The sequence below is a fragment of the Polypterus senegalus genome, unplaced genomic scaffold, assembly GCF_016835505.1.
Source record: "Polypterus senegalus isolate Bchr_013 unplaced genomic scaffold, ASM1683550v1 scaffold_2957, whole genome shotgun sequence".
NCBI classification, from domain to species: Eukaryota; Metazoa; Chordata; class Cladistia; order Polypteriformes; family Polypteridae; genus Polypterus; species Polypterus senegalus.
In genome coordinates this window covers 4,585-28,048 of record NW_024379177.1, presented here as the reverse complement: position 1 = coordinate 28,048, position 23,464 = coordinate 4,585, and the positions used below count along the sequence as shown (strand labels likewise).

Below are 23,464 nucleotides of genomic sequence, written 5' to 3'. Positions count from 1 at the left end.
GACTGGGCAATGAGGACAAAAAAGAAAAGATGGCACGAAATGTGCTTAGTGCTTTTATTATTCAATAAATTGTGTTCCAGAACAAAAGTGCAATTCAGCTTCTTAGTAAGTCAATAAATAATCCAGTAAAATTAGCGCTCTTGTGGAGGCTAAAAATCACAAACGTTAAAACCAAAAACAGGTTCACATTGAAGATGAAAAACCACAGGGTCATTCCTGAGCCCTTTCTAAAACTGATGATAGATAGATAGATAGATAGATAGATAGATAGATAGATAGATAGATAGATAGATAGATAGATAGATAGATAGATAGATAGATAGATAGATAGATAGATAGATAGATAGATAGATAGATAGATAGATAGGAAAAGAGCTGTATAATAGCTAGAAAGTTGGATATACAGTAGAGTCTCGCTTATCCGACCTTCGCTTATCCAACATTCTGTATTATCCAACGTCCCACCAAGTGTGTGGTCGTGAACAGAGGCAAAAGTTTGGCAAACTTTTTGGTCATAACTCAATTTGTACTTGTTCAGAGACGTTCGTGAACCGAGCCACAGTATTAGGTTCGTAATGTGTAAAATTATAACATAGTTTGACGTTTAATTGGCTTTTTCTTAACACCTCCCATTATCCGACATTTTTGCTTATCCGACGTTCTGCCGGCCCGTTTATGTCGGATAAGCGAGACTCTACTGTATATGAATGGTGCTGTATAATAAGACAAATGAATAGATAGATATGAACAGTGCTATGTAACAGATAGATGGATATGTAAGATGATATATAATAGACAGATATGAAGGGGATAAGATGCACTTATAACAGTGTGTTGCCACACACACCACAAGACAAACCACCTCACGATCCCAAATTAGCACCACACTATTTTGAATGTTTTTTACAGAGTGCCAATCCTGCCACCAACCCCCAAATTTTCCCTTGCAAGTTGGAGGACCTGCTTGTAGAACTTTATGCAGGTTAAGCGTCATACCCAGGATGGAGCAACTGCAGGTTAAGGGCCTTGTTGAAGGGACCAATGAAGTGGAGTCACTTCTGGCATTTACAGGATTTGAACTGGCAACCTTCTGATTGCCGGCGCAGCTTCCTAGCCTTAGCGCCTCCACTACACCTTGATAGATGGATAGATATGAATGGTGCTGTATGATAGATAGATAGCACTTTATTATCATTGTGAGTGGGATTTGCTTTTGTTAAAAATATTAATTATTCTGTTTGGCCCCCAACTACAGCACAACTGGGGAGATCAATATACCTGTTTAATGTAATGTTTGTCTTCAACATTTTACTGCCACTGCTTATATCAGAAAAGTCAAGTCATGACCACCTCATTTTTTTGCTTTAATGGTTTATTCTTGCTTTCATTTCGTCAGACCTTTATGGAAGAAATGACAAGGAAGCAACCCGATGTTGACAAAGTAACCAAGACGTACAAAAGGAAGCCTGCCACCGAGTCGTCCTCCCATTCGCATATTCCTGTCCTGGATAAAGGAAGAGGTGGAAGTACGTGCACTTGTTTTTAATGAAGAGCAGATGGCCGAGTTTACTGCCTGAGCGCCTGCCTCATATCCGTTACATTTTATTCAAATCAGTGTACTGAATGTACTAATGGATTTCATTTTAATGGTGTTGTTTTTTGTTTTTTTTTTATTACTCTTTTTTGATAGAGTGTTGCTCTAATTAAAGACAAAAGTGAAAATCAAGAGCTAGCTTAGGGATTTTATGGTGGGCTTAGTAAGGTGCACTGCCGATGATAACAAACTTTTTGTCTTGCTAATTATTTCATGCTTAAATGAAACGTATTTTCTTTCTTGAACTCGGGACTCGTTACAGGATGGTGAGGCCGTAAACACATTTTAGTAATTAAACCGGCGTCCTGTAATGCTGTCATCACATAGTAGAGCAGGACTGTGAATCTTTCTGGAGTGAGGGGTGTTTTCCAGCTCTTGTTTAACGAGTCTTAATTTCTTGTGTTGTTTTGATCAACTAAGAGTTTAACAATCTCTTTGTAAGTCTAAACAGCTTGAAATGGCTTTTCCTTAAGCTAGCAGCTGTGGTCCACTGGGGGGCGTATCGCTCCTTCAACAGACAGGCACAAGTTCTTTATTCTTCAGTGGGGAACATTACACAGCACAGTATAAAGCACCAGTATATAAATAATTAAATACAGTCCTTTCTTCTACTACTTCATCTTTCTCTCTTTCACTCTCTCTCTTTTCCTTGCCTCGACTCCTCTTCGCAAGTTTTGTCCTCCACCACCCGACCCTGGCTCCTCGATTGGTGGTGAGGCAGCTACTTTTATTGCACACCCGGAAGTGCTGCAGGTGTTTCTCGACATTCTTCCGGCTGTAGTTCCGGGTGTGATGGAAGAGGTTCCTCCATGGACCCTGCAGCACCCCCTGGCAGCACCCACGGAGCCCAACAGGGCTGTTCCAAAGTATAAGTCCTGATGTGCCCTGTGAGGATCTGTGGTGCTGTAGCAACCCAGGTGGGGCTGCCCTCTAGTGTCTTGGGGGAGATAATGTCGTGAATACGGTCTCTCCCTCAGTCCTTCCACCCATACGGCATCCCGGCCGGGTAATGCTCCTGGCCATCCATCACACAGCTTTTATTAAAACATTCACCTCATTTCGGATATGATGATTTAACACAGTGGTCAGTCTCACCACTTTAGGACCCTAGATCAATTCACAGTTGGTGGTCAGTATGGAATTTTCACATTCTCACATTTGTTCATATGCAGTGTTCTCCAAAGTCCAAGCACATGCAGTTAGGCTGATGGGAAAAGCACACCTGTCCAGGGTTGGCTCCTCTCATGAACTAAGAGTTCCTAAACACAAAAGTCTCAAAAAACCACAAGTGGTCTACCACAAGAATGACCAGCCTCTCAAAGGTCTCCATTGATGTAAGACATAAGTGCCACAGGGCTGTAGGCATTAGATGATGAGGCGCCCACCTTACAATGCTGGGCATTTTCATGAGTGGTGCCACTTTCCGGAGCCTTAATGGCTGACTGAACAGGCGACAGAGGACACCGTAATGTTGGTGAGCACAGGCCTGAAAAAGTCAAGGACTGGCACTGTCTGGACCCGTGGCTTTTCCTGTGCGTAGCTTCCTCAGTTCTCACTAAGTTACGGACAACTCTTCTGATGATCAGAGGTGGACTCATCAACAAAAAGGACATAACAAAGGAACCCTGTTTGAAACAGAATAGGCTCCCTCCTCACATTTTACAATCATTCCGATGATTTTCAGTTACAGACTTCCTTTAGATAATCTTAGATGGCTCATGACTCCCAACTCTGACCCTTAACCCCAGCATAACACTGAATTGTATAAATAGCTAAAGAAAATCAATGAATGGATTAATATGGAGAAGTGTGTGATTTACTGTTTTAATTTGCAAACAGTTATAAGAAGAACTGTGAAAAGCATTTAGGTGTACACAACAAAATGAACGTTTTTGAAATGTCTTTCAGGAAAGCGTTCCCCTACCCAAGGTTTATATCCATCAGCCGCTCCCGCTCCCATCGAGACGAAGAACCCCCGAGTGAATCACCTTGTTAGCAAATGGCAGCAGGTCTGGCTTCTGGCACTGGACAGACGGAGAAAGTTGAATGACGCCCTGGATCGACTGGAGGAGGTAGGACCCTTTGGCTTTTAGAACCTCAGAGCTGATGATATTTTGCACTTTCCCTTTTTTAATAAGAACAAACATTTCTCTTGTTTTGTGTGCATTTCGTTCCAGCTGAGGGAGTTTGCCAACTTTGACTTTGACATTTGGAGAAAGCGATACATGAGATGGATGAACCACAAAAAGTCGAGGGTGATGGACTTCTTCAGGCGCATTGATAAAGACCAGGATGGAAAAATAACCAGACAAGAGTTTATTGATGGAATTCTTTCTTCAAGTAAGTTTTTCCGGTTGCAAAAAATAACAAGAACCGACGAAAAAAACAAGTGAAAAGGAACTGAGGAGTGGCATTGACTACTAAGGAGGCAAAGAAAAGTCAAGTCTTCTCTGTTACCTTTCAGAGTTCCCCACGAGTCGTTTGGAAATGAGCGCGGTGGCTGACATCTTTGATCGAGATGGCGATGGTTACATCGATTACTACGAGTTTGTAGCGGCTCTCCATCCCAACAAAGATGCCTATAAGCCTCTTACTGACGCAGACAAAATAGAGGACGAGGTAAGAACATTGATAAAGGGGGCCGCCCATAAATGATGTCATGTCACAATTTAGGGGGAGGGTTACTGGGTTTATGACTCTTTAGATGATTTATGATGAATCTGACATGTCGTGATGTCACAAAGGTGTAAGATAACTGATACTGATTATGGTCAGCATTGGCGATACTTCGTAACGTCTCGAGTTTATGCAGAGATGTCAACTCTCCTATCATGCATTGCAGGTAACCTATCATCACCGGTGGTATAGCAGCATACATCAGCAAGTGTACTACAAATGTAGGGTATTTAGGTAGCATCCATATAAGACAAAACAGAGGATGAGGTAAGAGTATTAATAAAGGGGGCTGCCCACAAATGACGTCATGTCCCGGGTAAAATTATGACTCTTGTGGTGCTATATGACAAATCGCAATGTAACAAAGCTACAAGATAATTGATACTGATTATGATCAGTGTTTTTGATACTTCAAAGTCTCGAGTTTATGCTGAGACGCCAACTCTGCTGTCATGCATAGCAGATAACCCAACATCACCGGTGGTGTGGCAGCAAACACTGAGCTTAGTCATCAGTCAATGCACCACAATTGTATCGTGTATGGCTGGCATCGACATAAGACGAAACAGAGGATGAGATGCAAATTTTGATAAAATGGTTGCCCATAAATGACATCATGGCTCAAAGTGGGGAGATCATGACCTTTGTGATGCTATGTGACGTCACGAAGCTGTAAGATAACTAATACTGATTATGGTCCGAACCATAGTTTATGCAGAGACGCCAACTGTGCTATCATACATAGCAGGTAACCCAACATGGCAGCAAACACTAAGCTTAGTCATCAGTCAGTGTTCCACAAAGGTATGGTGTGTGGCTAGCATCCATAATAAAATCAAAATTTTTGTTCAAATGTGAAATGAACACTTTGATGAGGAAGCCATTCTGAAAGGAATTACAAAAAAAAGTCAATGCTCAGCTCAGAAAAACTTCCCAATGTTTTGTGAAATTTCCCCTTCACAAATTTCCAGAGGTGCCCCTGTGTTCTTCATGACCTCATTTTAAAGTCACAATTTTGATCCACTGCACTAATTCCCTTCATCATTTTTAACACTTCAGTCAGGTCTCCTCTTCATCTCCTTAAGGCTCAGCTCTTTTAATCTTTCCTTATTACTGATCCCCTGTAGCCCTGGACTCGGCCTAGTCACTCTTCTTTGGACCTTCTCTGGTGCTGCTATGTCCTTTATGTAGCCTGGAGACCCAAACTGCACCCAGTACTCCAGATGAGGCCTCACCAGTGTGTTATAAAGCTTCAGCAGAACCTCCTGTGACTTGTACTCCACACATCAAGGCACTATATAACCTGACACTCTGTTAGCCTTCTTAATGGCGTCTGAACACTGACTGGCAGGTGATAGCTTAGAGTCCACTATGACTCCTAAATCCTTCTCATAAGGTGGACTCTCTATTTTCAGACCACCCATTGTGTTTTCATCTTCACATTTTTACTTCCTATGTGTAATTCTTTACATTTACTGACATTAAATTTCATCCCCTGTAGCCATGGAATTACCCTAGTCGCTCTTCTCTGGAGTTTCTTTTGTGCTGTTATGTCCTTTTTGTAGCCTGGAGACCCAAACTGCACAGAGGACTCCAGATGAGGCCTCACCAGTGTGTTATAAAGCTGAGCAGAACCTCCTGTGACTTATCAAGGCGCTATATAACCTGACATTCTATTAGCCTTTTTAATGGCTTCTGAACACTGTCTGGGAGTTGATAGTGTCAAGTCCATTGCAAATCCTAAATCCTACACATAAGGCGGACTCTCGATTTTTAGACCTTCCATTGTGTACTAAATACAGAACTAGAACACATAAATGCAGATTTGTTAAAACACACAGACAACAAGGTAGGAATTGTGTAAACATACATGGAAACGAGCGATATCTGCCAATTAATTAATTGATGAACTATGGCTAGTTGACAACCAAGGAGATTAAAATTGTAAAAGCGAAAGTCCCAGTTGTGTTTGCCCACCCACTCCCGGGCTTTCTGTGGTCTGTGCTGGCCGTCCAAGCTGATGACAGAATCTTTCCATCCGATGATCCCAATGCTGCTTTGTCCATGATGATAAATGAATAATATTACCTGTGGTGTTCAGGGAGCAAAAGTGACAATTTGAGTCAGATGCCAATCCCCAAGCGTATCGTTTATGACAGGTAAAATATAATCGGTGGACATCTTGAGTTTTATTGGTGATTAGGATTTCTTGACACCAATGAGATATTTGTAAGAACCAAATTCCATGAAATTTAATGAATTGAAATTGAGTAAAATCTCCGAGCCCCACTGACTTCATTATTAGTGGATGATACGATGTCTTTACTAGAAGGGTATTGGAAAATCTGTGATGAAATGTGACGACAAGGGGCTCAAAAACTAATCTGACGTCATTTATGGATGACTCCAAACCTACCGTATGTGAACTTGCTGCCACCATCTTCTCACATGATATTACAGGAATTCTCAAAGATTTGAATCACAGTGTTGTTTTATTTAGTTTTAATTCTCTACATTAAAGGTTTCCCTCTTTGACAGGTCACTCGACAAGTCGCTAAGTGTAAGTGTCCAAAACGGTTCCAGGTGGAGCAGATTGGTGCCAACAAATACCGGGTAAGTTGGGAGACAACTTTTGGGATTAGATTGATTAATCTTGTAAGACAATGTGAAGAAACACTGAATTTTGTAAAATTATGCATAAAATAGGGTAACATGGCTTTCCTCCAGGGACAGTTTTGAACAGATGATAGATTTTCTTCTGTGGTCTACTGCACTGCCCGAATTGGAGCAGAATTGTGAGTGAGCTTGAGCTTGTGTCTCATCCAACGTAGTCTTGCAGGGCCAGATATACTAAAGAGAATCAAGAAGTAAAGACAACTTGAGCCAGGTGGACATTACAGTTCTATCACTTCTCCACATCGTCTCCCTACAGGTTGATGCATTTCTTGTATCGTTCCTTTCACTTCTTCATTCCTTGGTAGAAGAAGCTTTTCGGCTGCTCCTCAATCCAATTCTCATCATAATCAGAACCTGTGAACCTACGACCGCGCAGAGCCTCTTGAAGAGGACCAAAGATGTGATAATCGCATGGCGCCATTTTAGGGCTCTAAGGGGGTTGTGGAAAACGTTCACACCACAACTGCTGCCCCCGAGATGTGTTGTCAAAGAGCAGTTTCTGACAGCATTTCCCTTCTTTTGCAGCGAGTTGCAGGCTTCAGATTCTCTCTAAGCATAGCACACTACGTTGTACTGATCACTGATTGTCCTGTTCTTGAAAATGCGCCAGAACAGGACCCTTCATGTCCCAGAAGTTGGTCATCATGATTTTTTTTGGCGTCGGGCTGTCATTTGAATTTCTTCTTTGCTGGATAAGATGGGTGTTTCCACCACATGCTTTGCCCAACGAGTTTTTCACTTGTTTTATTTCAGTGTAAATTTATAAAGCTGAAATTTTTTATCATTATGCTGCCATTATTATGCAGTGTCATTTCTGGACTTTTGCATTGCTCATTGTCATAGTAATTCTCCCAGAATTCCTTGGGGTGTCCACCTTGGGCCATTCCCAGAGTATCTGCGTTTGCATTTGGTGGGCTCTGTTTTCATAAGAGGACTAAGCTGTTATTGCCCAGCAGGTAATGGCTTCCCTTAGTGGGAACTGATGCAGTCCCCCACCATCTCAGACATTGTTGAATATTTCTTTTGTATTTGTGTAATTTTAATCACCAGTTGGGGGGAAATGTGTGTGAATTTAAGAAGTTTCAGAAGAACTAACTGCTTATTTCTGTATTGTTTTCTTTCATCATCAGTTCTTCCTTGGAAACCAGGTACATGTAAACTGCCTTTTGTTCTGTGTGTGGGTGTTTCTTTTTTTTGTGACTAGATTCATTATAATCACGATTGTATGTGGACTTTTCTGGTAGAGGTGAAACTTAACGTACTTCCTTTTGTTTAAATTTCTTTATGCATGTAGCCCATTATGTCTTGATTTTAAAAAATATTAATGTTATATGTAGAGTAAGTAGAAACTAATCAGACCATTTCCAAGCTTTAGTGCATATTCTTTTCCTTTGGCTTATAAACCTAGGCCTGTCAGTGCTGACCTCATTTTCCCTTCCAGCTTGTATAACTGGTGTTTTAATGGATAGCTGTGGGATCATCACTAATGCTACCAATATGTGCTTTATTCTAATTCACCTGCGAGTCATGATTAATGGTCTCTCCTGATGTTTTCAAATTAAGAATGATGCTTAGGAGTTTGGAACTTGCTGTTTGTCTTTGTGGTTTCTTTAAGCCTCTAATAAAACCCAAGCAGATGAACCCCAGTGAAAGTGAATACCTTGCATTGTGAGAAATGCATGTTCAAATATAACGCTCATATATCACAAGCCACAGGCCACGTGCTTTCTGAAGCTACTAAAGAATAACATAAAATATGTAAATGTAAGGATAGGAGATGAAAATAATGCAATTGAGCAACACCGGATTTGTGTCTAAGTATATCTATAGAGTGTATATACATATATATAGATATAAATATAGAGATATATACATATACATATAGTGGTGGCTGGTATAAGTGGGCCTACGGGGGTGAACCCTCCCTAATGTGTGTTGGGGGAAATGGACATCTCCGTTCAGCCCAACACTGTATCCAGTGTTTCCTGACCAGTGGAACAACATACTAACAGGGCATAAATTTATACAAGAAATTATTATAAGCAATAGAAATCAGGTGAATTGGGGTTAATTTTAGATAGATAGATAGTCCCAAGAGGAAAATCTAGTCATTTAATATACCAAAGAGAACATAGCACCAAAAAGTAAACCCACAGTGAAATAAAAAATGGTAATGCAAAGATGACATTAATAACTACTGTAACAGAAACTAAATTAGTTACAAATATGAAACAAAGAATAATTGAAGGTATAAGTATTCACCCCTTCAAGTCAGTATTTAGCGGTTGGCAGTCATGATAGCCTGAATCTGTGAACAAAGATCTCTTTCTCTCCCTTCCAGGAGACTAAGGGATTTTATGATCTGAGGTAGGAAACAGGAGGTGCAGGAAGATATTCCCTTGTACATACAGCATAGTGGCTAGGGGATGGAGAGATTTTAGATAGGAGACTGAAGGTGCAGGAGGATATTCCCTTGTACATATATAAACTAGGAGATGGAAGGATGTTAGGATTTTAGTTAGGAGACCAGAAGTGGATATATCCCTTGTAAATATATAAGCTAGAAGAAGAGGGAGACCAGAGGTGCAGGGGAATATTCGCTTGTACATATTTAAGATAGGAGACAAAATAGTTTTAGGAATTCAGGTAGGAGACAAGAGGTGCAGGAGGATATTTGCTTGTATATGTATTAGCTAGGAGATGGAGGGATTTTAGATAGAGACTGGTATCCCCCCTGCTACAGTTCCCAGGAGATCGCTGCCAGGTCTCACTTGCAGCATTATATTATAGAGTTATGAGAGAAAAATCAACCATACTGGAGTCAAAAAGTGTAAATGCTTGTCGTAGATACAAGTGAGTACCAGCTGATGTCAAACACTTTCAACGCAGGAAAAATTCCCGGTATTCTAAATAACATAACGTAGAATTGCCAGTACCGAGGATTGGTGAGTACTGGCCCATTTTGGATGGTCACTAGATAAAGTTTCTGATGGGGAAAATAGTCTGTGTTCTTATTACAAATGGAGAATCTGTGCTGAATTTGGCGACGATCGGTTCAACAATGTGGATTTACCTACCAGACAAACAGACGAGTGTATGATAAGATTTATAGATTGGATCAGAAAACTGGTGAGATGAGTGGAGTTCAGCATTTTCTCTATAAAACCAAAGGCCAGGGTAGACTGACTGGGCGCACTTGTGAAGTTTCATTTAAATTCTCACATGCCACACTTTGGCACAAGGTTGTCCCACTGAAGTTGTGCTGTTACAGACTGTCCCCACTGAACGATGTAACGAAAGTGTCCCCCGCCAGCTTGTCACCAGCTGCCACTGTTTGTAAATGTATGTATGTGTTTGACATTCACTTAAACCTGGACAATGCTATTGGTTTACTTTTAGGTTTTCCTTTTTTTGTTTTGTTTTGTTTTGAAGCCATGTATCTCCTCTACATTTTTATGTCATGTAAGCACATATTTCAATACATTACTACAGATATCTACTTAAACAATTCTTTTAACAGTTTGGTCTTGTACACTGCTTACATGAACCATTAATCGTGGATGAGACAGTAACAAACAGAGACAATCAAAATGTAACCCCACAACTACAAGTTGCTGTATTGGAAAGCTGTATACTGGTAAATTGTTATTCTTCAGCGTTTGTCGTCAATTTTTCAGATCATTACCAAATTTCATTTCTTTTATCTGATCACCCAAATTCACCCAGCTGCATAATCATTTGGAAAGAAAGTGTGATATTCAATCAGGCCACATGGACGGACGCCTGTAGCCAGACGTCATCCTGAACCGAGGGGGTCAAGAACATTTGACCCTCTCCTAAATTTCCACCCAAAATTTCTTTAGTATGAAGTAATCATTTCTCATGTTTGTTCCTTTTTTTTTTTAATCAGATGTTCCATTCTACAATATTTTACGTTTTTCTTTTTTTTTTCTGTATCGTCTCAGCACTTGTGTTTTTCAATTTGGTGATCTATAGTCTAGAAAAAAGAAAAATCACACTATTCACTTTTCTTGATTTTCCAAAAGATTTTATTTTATTTATTTTTGTCTGCAGAAAGCATGAGGCCATAGCTGTTGTTCTGTGGTACCAAGTGATCGTGCCTGGATCAGAATGCAACTGGTTGACAAGCCATCAGGAATGCAGTAGAAATTTCTGGAAACGCGTGGTCCGCGTCCCTCTCATTCAAATTTGTTTCATCTGTCAGTCTTTGGTTTCAAAATTAGATGTCAAGTATTAAAGCACAGCAAGAAAAATAAGGGCCTGGCTAACGCTTTGGTTCCCTGTTTGTTTAGCGTTCACAAATCACACCACGCTGGCACGGTCATCGTTTTGTAATTAGAGGACCGTAGTGTCGCCGCTTTATAAACAGCCTACTGAGATGAACACACAAAACGAGCCAACTAGAAAGTCACTAAAAGAGGAAAACCTTCCGCCTCAAATGATGTCCTGAACCCCCAGCCATTGGTCATCTTCCTTTATCTAGGGCATCGATAGTCAAAAAACAAGGAAGAACCAGGAAGAGTCGGGCAGACAAGCAAAGACTTTAAAAGTGAGATGATTGGCAATTCATTTTAAAATTGGAGAATCAAAAGTGCAAAGGTGCAGTAAGCAGTGCATTCCCAAAAAAAAATTGTAATTCAATAAAAATAAATCCAGAAAATTGTGACATAAAACCAACTTATTTTTTTGGGGTACAAATAAATAATTCAATAAATAAAGTTAAAACCAAAATGGTGGAGAGATAAGCATCCTTGTAGTTTTTCCCTGTCCTCACTTTCGGTCCATCATGGGGCACCACAAGCTCATCCCAGATCCTCAAGCAAATTCGAATTGTGACTGCCCACAGCTCCCAGGGTGCCTTGCCCTTCCAAGCGATGCCGTTGCATCTGGCTCCTTCCCAGATGCAGCCAGCCGCATCCCTAGATCTATTCTGTAGATCTGCAGTGGCTACCACAGCTGCCAGGGTCCTTTACCCATCTCCAAATGCCACACTGCACTTCAGCCTCCCTCTTCCAACTCACTCTGGTGACATCTCCTCCTCTTGCCTGCTCCAGCGCTCCGTGGACGAGAATACTGCCACCTCATGGAACCGTCACACAGCTCCCGGGCCTGCCAACGAGTAGTCAACGCGGCTGATGCTAACCTTTCCTACTCATTCCTTCTTCTCCAACCAAACGAAATGAAAAACGCCCCACTCCTGCGCTAACCATGTGTCTTGAATCCCAGCCTACTTGGAGGCTCAGGGAAAGCTCAGCCTGATATTGTAAACACCAAATGGGCAGCACACCAGCTTAGTAGTCTCCCATTGGCCGGGCAACTGGCGTTCGCCTTCTATTGCTCAGGTTGAAGAAAGAGCTTCTATGTAACCCAAATATTGCCAGCTTGCACACTTAGCCAGTAACACCACACTTCCTAGACTGTAACAAATGGCGCAGCGAGCAGGATTAGTGCTTTAACAGTCCAGACGTGTATCCGAGCGGTGGATTGCGAGAGAGCTCAGTCTGTTGTCATGCATGCAGCTGAAGACCATGTCACACGGTACGTGACTCTTCCAGCAATTTTTGGTCTTAGACTTCATTTTTTTTGACTCGGTTCAGTAGGATAGTCTGACACACCAAGGGACTAATAAAGGAATTGATGTAAATTGTCTAATAAAGTTTTTAATCGAAATTCACAGTCCCCAACCCTCATGTTTCTTTTAGTGGTTACACTATAAAAAAGCTTGTCATATTCGAAAAAAAAAATGTTTGCAGGGAGGAAAAAAAATATATCAACCAGTTGTATTGATCCGATGTCTGCATCAGTGGGAATGTGTGTTCCTGTCACGCATTTATGAGCTGAAAGGAATAATAAGGTATTGCAGAACATCTCCACTCACCTTGTGCTCTTCATTTTTAACAGTTTGGAGATTCACAACAGCTGCGTCTCGTCCGGATTCTGCGGAGTACAGTCATGGTTCGTGTTGGAGGTGGTTGGATGGCGCTTGATGAATTTTTAGTGAAGAATGACCCGTGCAGAGGTAAATAATCATGATTTATTTGTGTTATGTCCTACAGATCCCCCTCTCTGTCCCCAGTAGCACATGTATAAGGTGAAGAATACTTCCATATTTGGCCAAACCAAATGATGCCAAGGGTTAAAATACTGACTTGATCTCATCAGCTGCTTGATGTGTTTATTAAACTCATCTGTAAGCCCTTCAACCAGACCTTGGAATTGTTAGGAACTGGGAAAACATAACAGAAAACCCTAAGGAAGAAACGCCAAAGCAGCAATTACAATGGTGTTCTTGGTGATGTACACTGAATTAACAGACCCCCATCTACATGAGTGACTAAAGCAGAGCCTAAATGTGCAGTGAATGTTAATCACCTCCCACGTGATTTGTCTTTTTGAATCCAACTGAGGGCTTACAGCCCAGAAAATCACAGATAATAGGAACTTTACCTGATTGAGATGCCCTATTAAGTAAAAAGGTGCCTGCAACCGTGTTATTTACTCACGGCCTTGTTCTCTGATTTGGAACAAAATTCAAGCTGTCTAACCTGCAGTGTGACGTATTGTCCACCATTCTGTCGAAGTGCAGCTGCTGTAACTGGGATTGTACTACATTTTTCATGGCCTTGTTCAGGGGTGAAGGGCACTAAATAGATAGAAAGACTGATTGATCAGAAAGGCACTATATGATAGATAGACAGATAGATAGATTAAAAGGCACTATATAATAGATAGATAGATAGATAGATAGATAGATAGATAGATAGATAGATAGATAGATAGATAGATAGATAGATAGATATGAAAGGCACTACATAATAGAAAAATAGATAGATAGATAGATATGGAAGGCACTATTTAATAGATAGACCAATACAACCTGCCTTACATGTAGGCCATAAATTTACAAATCTTTCTGAAGACATGTTTTCACTTTTTCATTGGAAGATTAATGGACAGAAATGGGAAATGTATTAATTTTAAATGAAATTGACAGCAAAACAAAGTGTACAGAAAGTAAAGGGGTCTTAGTTATTTCTTGATGCACTATAAAGGTAAGACTTCTGCATAGAAATAACAGATTACAAACTAATAACTTAGTGACCCCAATATGTGAGGAAGTAAAGATCATGAGTATTTCTATCTATAGACTAACTATAGAAATGTCTGTGTGGACTGTAGGAGGATCTTGTGTATCATCTCAGAACCAAAATGGTGACTAGAATAATGAAAGTAACAAAATAAAAGGGTTTTATTAACAAAACTGTTGAACAATCAAACCAAATGAAATCTGAACACATAGGTGTTGAAAATAACAAAATCCTAAAATTTGTCAAGTACATTAGCAATGGCTTCCTCCCACCTCTAAGTCCCAATACCCCCATGTGCAAATAAAGATCTATATCTATCTATCTATCTATCTATCTATCTATCTATCTATCTATCTATCTATCTATCTATCTATCTATCTGTTATATAGTGCCTTTCATATCTATCTATAGCCCCTTTCATATCTATCTATCTATCTATCTGTCATATAGTGCCTTTCATATCTATCTATAGCCCCTTTCATATCTATCTATCTATTATATAGCACCTTTGTTGTTTATCTACTGAGTCACTGGCTTTTTAAGCCTGAATTTGGAAAGCCTTTACTAAGTACTAAGTAGTTTTGGGGTACCTGGCCAGCACTCCAAGGTCTGCAGGTACCCCTGAGGAGCCCCCTGTAGTGGCATTTGGTGGACTCTTTTTGGACTCCCCATACCATACAGAGTGTGATTGGGAGGTCCAGACTGCCCATCCTTCCTTTTTATTCTTGCTAAATGAACCCCCGTGCCTTCTAATGGCCTGGCCTGGGGGATTGATGGATGTTGGGGGATGGGGCATCGTCAAGGGTAACAAAAGTTTTCCTGTCCCACTTCATAGTATAATGTGAGAACAGTGCAGGAGGCCGTAAGCTAAGCAAGCAATTGGGAGGCAAGCACGGTGTCAAGTCTGTTGAACACACTTCTACTGTATTGTCTGTGACAGCTTGCAGTCTCGTGTCTCTGTCTTTATTTATTTTCCTCTGGCTGTTCTACTTTTCTTTATCTTTATTTATTATTTTTTTTATTTTTGTGGTTGTTCTTTTCCTGCTCAGCCCTTCTCCTGCTTCTCTTGTGACCAGATACCTATATTGTTTTTTCTAGTTCATCATCATGGGAGTAAAATGTTACGTTCGGAATCAAACTCTTCAATTACTCAGTCTCCTATAGGTTTGCAAATCTCTCTCTCTCTGTGTCTGTCCGTCAGTCTGTCCGTCTCTCTGTCTTTCCCTGTCCCTTTCTCTCTTGCCTTGCTTCTGTGGCATTTGTGTGATTCTGTGCTTCTAGCTAATGGCTCGTCCCCTTTGTCGTGGACTGAATCGCCTTCGGGTCAAATGCATGCTGCTGTGTCCTTGTCCTGTGGTAGAGCCTGCGTTCTGGTGTGGCTGTGCCAGCGTGGCCACTGCTGTGCCCTTCATTTTTTTTGTGTGTGTGTGCTCTTTAGTTCATAAGCCATGCTTGCACTTCATGTTTGCACAGTTATATCAGCTTAACTGCCCTTTTTAATACGCAGTAATCTACTTCTAACTTTATAAAGTAATAACTAAAAAGGCAATAACCCAACAGGCTGCAAAAAAAAGCAGAACGTGTTCCTAATCCAGTTTCTCTAAGTTCTTCCAGCTGGAGGTTCTGCAGAGTAAACCATTTCAGAGTCGAGTTACACCGTTTGACTGTACTTGGCCATAACAATACTGGTTTGATTCCAAGACAGCACTGGAATTACTTTATCATAAATCCAAGGAATTTAATATCCCAGTTCCAGTGTAGAGTTTGCACCTTCTCCAGTATCCAGATGAGTTTGTACCAAAGATATCCATTGTAACAAACAGAAAGAGCTGGGATACCCCTCAGGTCAGCACCCTTTAACGCTAGAACACATTGGCAACGTGGCCGGGTAAGGGAATGCCATCCAATCTATCCATGTCGTCCACCACACTGTATTGCATTCTTCAGTTGCACTGGACATGATTTCTTGCCATCCATAGCACAGATACACTTGCCCTCCATAATGTTTGTGACAAAGATGCATTTTTCCTTGATGTACCCCTCTGATTTCGGTCACACCACACTTTTTCTACACAGACCCAACCCCCATTTCAGGGCACCGTAATGTCTGGGACAGGTCTAGTAAAGCCGTCATATTTAGGACAAGAGCTGTCACAAGCACTTTGTTTATCATCAAGGGGAAGGTGACGCCCTAATGAAAGCCCTCCCTAAACACTAAGCCAAAATCATAATGTCACTTATGTCATTTAATTCTGTTCACTAGTCACAGTACCTGTAATAGTAGAATTATCTAATAAGTATTTTCCATCTCCTGCCTTGCCTTCAGCTGCTTTCCTCGGTACTCATGTGTTAGTGTGAACGTCTCTTCACCGACTCTCCCTCTCTCGAGCGAGCGCATTCTGTAAGGCCGGCTTCTCAGACTCTGTCGTTATTTTGAAAGCCCCTTTCTCACCTCCTCACCTCCTCACCTCCTGTCCGGTGTTTACAGGCGACTCTCTCAGCCTGTGTGCTTCATACACCTTAACTCCTCACACACACACACACACACGCACTTCCTCTTTTATCGCATCACCAAAGCCAAACAGACCAATCAGATTGCTCCGAGGGGCGGAACACACAGACCTCAGTGTTTAATTATTTAGTAGATTAAGCAATAAGAAGAATTAACAAGAATCGAACAAAGGTGGCAAAGGCCGAAGGGAAACACAGTAATACAATTAATTAAAAATTACAAGTAACTGAAAAAAGGGGTTAATTAAAGAGATAAAAGATAGGAAGAAGGACACAACTAAAACATATTTTTAGAGAGTAAAGATGTGTTTTATGTTGATTAGCACATGCAAATAAGAACTTCACTGGACTCTGCATGAACAATATGACGCTATAACATCATAATGGTGTCAGCCCAAAATGCAGTAATAATAATGTTTGTGGCCCTAGCAGCAGTATGTAAAATAAAGATATCTTTGTTCTTATTTATATATAGTCAGGTCCTATTCCTATTTGTTTTAAAGTTAATTTTATTAAATCTATCTCTATAAAATAGAATGTCTATCTTTTGTGTTCCCTCTATAATCCTACACCCTTTGACTGATCTGGACCAAATTTTTCATAGTTGCTCTCTATGACCATATGGACAACATTTTTTTTCCATATATGTTACAGTTTAATAATGATATTCGTAATCATAAAATAATACATTTTATTTATATAGTACCTTTAAACAACATTGCCACCTAGTGGCAAAGTATAACAATCGTACACCGTTTGATCAATATAGATCCAAATTTTGCATAGTTGTTCTCTAGGACCATACAAATAAACTAGACTACTTAGGAACCCCAAATTTTTACCCTGGGGGTCCCAGTGGGATTTTTATTTTTTATTGTGTGCTACAGTTTTCATACCATTGCAACCTGCTGGCTCTGAGCAAGTATTACACCCTTTGACTGATCTGGACTACATTTTTGCTTAGTTGCTGTCTATGACCATATGGACAAGATGGTCTACTTTGGAACCCAGACTTGTGACCCTGTGAATCCCAGCTTTTTTTTCTGTCTGTGTTACAGTTTACACAACAGTGCCACCTACGGGCTTACTACAAGTATTGCAATCCTACACATCCTTTGACAGATCTGGACTAAATTATGCATAGTTCCTCTCTACGACCATACTGATAAGATAGACAACTTTGGAACCTAAAATTTTGACCCTGGGAGTCCCAGTGTTTTTTTGTTTTTTTTTCTCCTATGTGTTACAGTTTGTACACCAGTGCCTCCTGCTGGCTCAGAGCAAGTATTACAAACCTAGACCTTTTGACTGACCTGGACCATATTTTGAATAGTTGCTCTCTAGGACCATGCAAACAAGATAGACTACTTAGGAACCCAAAATTTTGACCCTGGGAATCCCAGAGGGATTTCTATTTTTCATGAGTGATACATTTTTCACATCATTGCCACCTGCTGACTAAGAGCAAGTATTACAATCCCACACCCTTGGACTGATCTGAACCAAATTTTTGCTTAGTTGCTCTCTGTGACCACATGGACAAGATGGACAACTTTGGAACCTGTGAATCCCAGCTCTTTTCTGTATGTGTTACAGTCTGCACAGCAGTGCCACCTACTGGCTCACTACAAGTATTACACTCCTACACCCTCTGACTGATCTGGACTACATCTTTGCTTAGTTGCTATCTATGACCATATAGACAAGATGGTCTACTTTGGAACCCAAACTTGTGACCCTGTGAATCCCAGCTTTTTTTTTCTGTATGTGTTACAGTCTGCACAGCAGTGCCACCTACTGGCTCGCTACAAGTATCACAATCCTACACTGTGTGACAGACCTGGACCAAATTTTGCATAGTTGCTCTCTATGACTGTACTGATAAGACAGACAACTTTGCACCTAAAATTTTGATCCTGGGAGTCCCAGTGTTTGTTTTTCTCCTGTGTGTTACAGTTTGCACACCAGTGCCACCTACTGACTCAGAGCAAGTATTACAAACTTAGACCTTTTGACCCATCTGCACCTCATTTTTAGTATATAGTAAGAACTATAGTGCAACTATTTAGTAATAGTTACTCTCTAGGACCATACAGAAGACAGATTACTTTGGAAATTCCAAATTTGGACCCACGTGGTGTCAATGTATTTTTTTTTCCTATAGTTCCCACACGACTGCCACCTGCTGGCTCAGAACAAATGAAACATCTGAATAGGCTGAAGCCAGAGGAGCAGACGAAATGACCAGACCTTAAAATGACTTACCTGGGCAACACCATGTGCTGCTTCTATCCACTGTAATATAAAATGGAGTATCATGCGCTTTAGCAGGGAGGCGTTGGGTGAGGCCTGATTGGGAGTGGAAGTGCAGAGTAAGACAAGGGAGACCCAAAGGATTGTTCTTTAACTTTTGCTTTGTCAGCCTTTCTTCATAATTTAAACACTACGAACTGTCCACCTAGATCATCGAGGATGAGTCAAACATGACAGCATTCATGGCTACAACCCAGCAAGGAGTTTACTGCGACTCAGGAATCCAGTTTGAGGCAAAAAGAACAAATTCTCAATTATCACAAGAGCAGAGACATCGATAGAGGGGCAGTGTAGATGGTGGATGGGACAGCTAGAAATAACAGTAGGGTCGCCATTTTGAAAGGCCCATTTTACAAATATACCTGGGCAGTGCCGGGCATTTCGGCCAGTCTGAATTTATTTTTTGTTTTTATAGGTCAACTCACTTTGTCCTTAAAGTCACATACAGGAGTTTCTGTCAGCTGCATGAAATCATTTTACTATGAAACGTCCAAATATGTTGTGAGAGGTGCTCGAGCATGATGCCTTGAATCCACTGAGTGCTGTTTATGGTTTTTTTTTTGTTTGGTTTCTTTTCACGTGTCTCTGGTAGTACAATAGCCCTTTCATTTTTAATGGACTGGAATTAAAACAATTGTTACTTATTGTGCAATGTTGTGGAAAATGCATGTTTGGTTTTGATCACCTCTGATTGCTGATTTATGACTTTGCCATAGCTTGTCTTTTATTTCGATCTGCTTTAAATGAAAAAAAAAAAACAATCAAAAAGCAAGATCAAGTTTGAACTTCTGTGTTCCCCTGATCTCCAGCCCTGCATTACTGTGTCTCACGTCTCTTTCTAGAAAAAAACTCTCGCCCATTGGTAGAAACTGACTAACCTTCCTGGTCTTTCTTGATGGTGTTTTTAGCTAAAGGGAGAACAAATATGGAACTTCGAGAAAAGTTCATTCTACCGGAGGGTATATCACAGGCGATGGGTAGCTTCCGCTACCGAGGTCGCCGATCACGGCCGTCTTCCAGAGCTGCCTCTCCGAATCGATCAAACTCCAGTCACAGCTGTGCTTCCGTCCAACCTCAACCCACTGCCACCAGTACCCCCAAGGTAAGTCCACTTGTGCATCCTGCCAAGGCAAGAATAGCTTTGATTGGTTGATTTCTGTGTTTGTTTAAGATGATTGGCGGTGTCCTGCCAGTGAGCCAGCTCTTCACAATCACTCATTATTCCTTGTAGAGTGTTTTTGCTAAATGATCACACACTCTTGAAGTTAGCTTTCAGCTCTCGGAGAGACCAGCTCAGGTCAGATTGAATAATAAGAGGGCATCCCACTGGTGGCAAACAGCCATGTTACGAGGATCAAGAAGTGTAGATCATGAGTTGCTTTTCACCCTTGGACTGCTCTCACTTTTATACTCCCCCATTTGTAACACATGTTTGCAAAGTGTAAAAGATTCAGGATTGGTTTGTGTATGGCGAGCCAATCAAATGTTAAGATATTTCACAAAGAAAGATCATTTATAGTCAGTTACAGATATGTGACCATGCGTCTGTCTCGAGGAACACCACATGAATTGTGAAGCTACCTTGGTGCATTTCATGAAAATCTTGGCACGTCTGTTCTGTTCATGACTGATTTGGAGATAATTCAAGTGCATTGGAAAGTATCTTAAAGGAAAACACCCCCAGAGATGAGATTGTATATACATGCCAGATTACCCCAGGTGCTTTGTAAAGGTGGCTGAGCAAAAGTTTTAATCTCTTGCTTTTATGGAGAACTTTGTGATAGAATAAGTTTCAATGGTCACCAGTGCTGGACGTCAGCAAACAATATAAAAAACGTCACTGGAAAAAAAAATAAAATCTCACGTTACTCGTGTTGCGTAATCCACATGTCAAGTCATTCAATTTATTTCTGGACTAACTGTGCTACCCGTTTGACTTCCAAGTAAGCAAATGTAGACCTTGGTGTTAACATTTGCAGTGCACCGTCTATTGGAATATATTTTGTAAGGCATGTGGTTAGGATATAGCGGGTTGGATAATGGATGGATGGATGTAGTAATAAAATACATTCCAACATTCACACTGCTCTTAAGAATCACATACCAAATAGCATATGACAGAGACGTATGCGTGCATTTGTAATTCCAACAGGTGGTACATCACAAACATCTGTACTAATAAAATGCATTACTAACAATGTTTGCGTTGTGCCATCTGTTGGAATGACAAATGCAATTTATTTTATTATTACACATTTTTTTGTTGTGCCATCAGTAGAAATAACAAATGCAATGCATATGTCTTTGGTATATTCCATTTGATGGAATGTTTATGATGTGCCATCTGTTAGAATGAGAAATGCAACGCATTTTATTACTCTAAATGTTGGTAATGCGCCATCTGTTGGAATGACAAATGCAATGCATATGTCTCTATTACATACCATTTGATATATTTGTAAATGCTGTGTTAATGTTTCTGATACGCCATTTGTTGGAATGACAAATGCAATGCATATGTCTTTGGTATATTCCATTTGATGGAATGCTTATGATGCGCCATCTGCTGGAATGACAAATGCAATGCACATATCTGTGTTATATGCCATTTGGTATGAAATTCATAAACGCAGTGTTAATGTTTCTGATACACCATCTGTTGGAATGACAAATGTAATGCATTCTGTTACTACAAATGTTAGTGATGTGCCATTTGTTGGAATGACAAATGCAATGCATATGTCTCTGTTATAAGGCATTTGATATGGGATTCGTTAAAGCAGTTTTAATGTTTGAGATGCGCCATCTGCTGGAATGACAAATGCAATGTATATGTCTCTGTTAAATGCCATTTGGTTTGGAATTTATAAACAGTGTTAATGCTTATGATGTACCATGTGTTGGAATGACAAATGTAATTCATTTTATTAATACAGATGTTTGTCGGAAGACGTCACTTCCACAGTGTGTTGCGTTTGAATTAAGGACAGTTATCTACACTAATGAATGAGGGAGAGAGACGGCTCTTCAATTCTAGCGCACAGCATTGTGGGAGTTACGTCTTTCCTGTTTACATGTAATACCTTCTTTTCCGGACATAATGCACACATTTTGCACGTTTTGACCATTCAAATGGTTATCGGACATGTGGATAATGCAGCATGAGATACATGAGAGTTTTCTTTTTTTACATCGTGTGGCCCTGTGTAGCTCCGGTCATCTATTGACCCAGCTGAGTTTGAGTATTCAGTATTTGATTCCTCCATGAACACATGACATTATAATTGGTCCTCGGCCATCACTACAAACTACTTGAGGTGAATAACATTTTTAAAAACTTATCATTTTTGGGTGGCGTTTTCCTTCAAGTTAAGGTTTGATCAGACAGCTTGATGACAGCAGAGATCTCCAGAAGCTTCCCCAAGTCGTGCCCAGTTTTGTAGAGTGTCCCTCCCTATTGTGATGCCAAGGACATGTCCTTAGAGTACCCCGAATGGAGAGGTGACAGAAATGAGATCTTGGAATTGAAATCAGATGCCTGTGGACGATCCTCGGCCAACAACTGAAATCCGTTCTTTTCCGAGGCTCAACCCAAAACGGAGCCTCAGCATCACCGGAGGTGACTTCATCTTGGAGCAGCTGACATTAAATGGATTTTCAGTTTCTATTAATTGCCAGTTGTTCTCCTCCGCAGCATTTGTTTTATGGCCGCATTTTGCCGTTTTGTTTTTTGCTTGACAGTTTGTAAGCTTCATTGATTTTTGGCTTGTAACATCTCATGTGTCATTTTCATGTCCTGCCATTTCATGTTATCCTCTTTCATCTAACGCCCTTTGTATTTTGATTTTGCCATTGTTTCATGCAGACTCCCCAACACATAACCCGCAATTATGATAAACCATGGCTGACAAACAGCAAAACCTCCACGCCTGTTAAGTCAGCAGAATCCTTTGAAAGTCAAGTGTCGTCTGCAGAGGTACAGTAAAAACCGACTAACTGCTCTAATCGGCTCACCGCTGCTAACACCTCTTAGTCGCTGCTTACTAGACGCCTTTCTCACACTAACTGCTCGTCTGACTCGTCTTGTAGCAGGTATTTCGGATTTCCTTCCTTCTTTCTTTCTCTTTCTTTCTTTCTGGTGGCGTCTATCCTGCCATGTTTTCATCAGACTCAATTCTGAGTGGAAAAGTCCAACCTCCAGTTCCAGGGCCGGATTAAGGTGGGTGCTATTGATGCTGCAGCATTAGGCCTATTCCTGAAATAGGCCCAGATGAAAACAGACGAGAATTTTCTGGAAGCTGAACAGTTTTCCTTTGCTATATTAACCTCAAAATAATTCTTAGAATGAAATTTGGAGTCCGACTTTCGGACGCCTAGACACAGCATTACTTATTATACAGTCACTATTGTTCTTTGCGCTGTGACGTAACTATAACGTTGTTGTGTTTATTGTTAACCAAAGATTTCAAGTTATGCTATCAATTTAATGTTAAAAAGTTTACTTAGTAATTTAGCTGCGTTTTTTTGCAATCTCTTGAGGATTCTTGACACTTTATTATTGTTCGGTAAGTGCCACGTAGTAAAT

General features: G+C 40.6%; 1 protein-coding gene across 1 annotated transcript in view; it reads left to right on the top strand.

The window, feature by feature from the left end:
• Window positions 1-22,879, top strand: part of LOC120519806 (dystonin-like) — a gene marked incomplete at its 5' end in the record, with an annotated part of 44,553 nt that extends 21,674 nt beyond the window's left edge. Inside the window, 11 exons of the mRNA XM_039742612.1 lie at window positions 1,397-1,526; window positions 3,503-3,666; window positions 3,772-3,934; window positions 4,059-4,213; window positions 6,809-6,883; window positions 8,077-8,094; window positions 10,467-10,583; window positions 12,869-12,986; window positions 15,154-15,219; window positions 19,788-19,981; window positions 22,745-22,879. Of these exons, the coding sequence (XP_039598546.1) occupies window positions 1,397-1,526; window positions 3,503-3,666; window positions 3,772-3,934; window positions 4,059-4,213; window positions 6,809-6,883; window positions 8,077-8,094; window positions 10,467-10,583; window positions 12,869-12,986; window positions 15,154-15,219; window positions 19,788-19,981; window positions 22,745-22,864 (1,320 nt within the window). The remainder of the gene's footprint in view (window positions 1-1,396; window positions 1,527-3,502; window positions 3,667-3,771; window positions 3,935-4,058; window positions 4,214-6,808; window positions 6,884-8,076; window positions 8,095-10,466; window positions 10,584-12,868; window positions 12,987-15,153; window positions 15,220-19,787; window positions 19,982-22,744) is intronic.
• Between the last annotated feature and the right edge of the window lie 585 nt (window positions 22,880-23,464).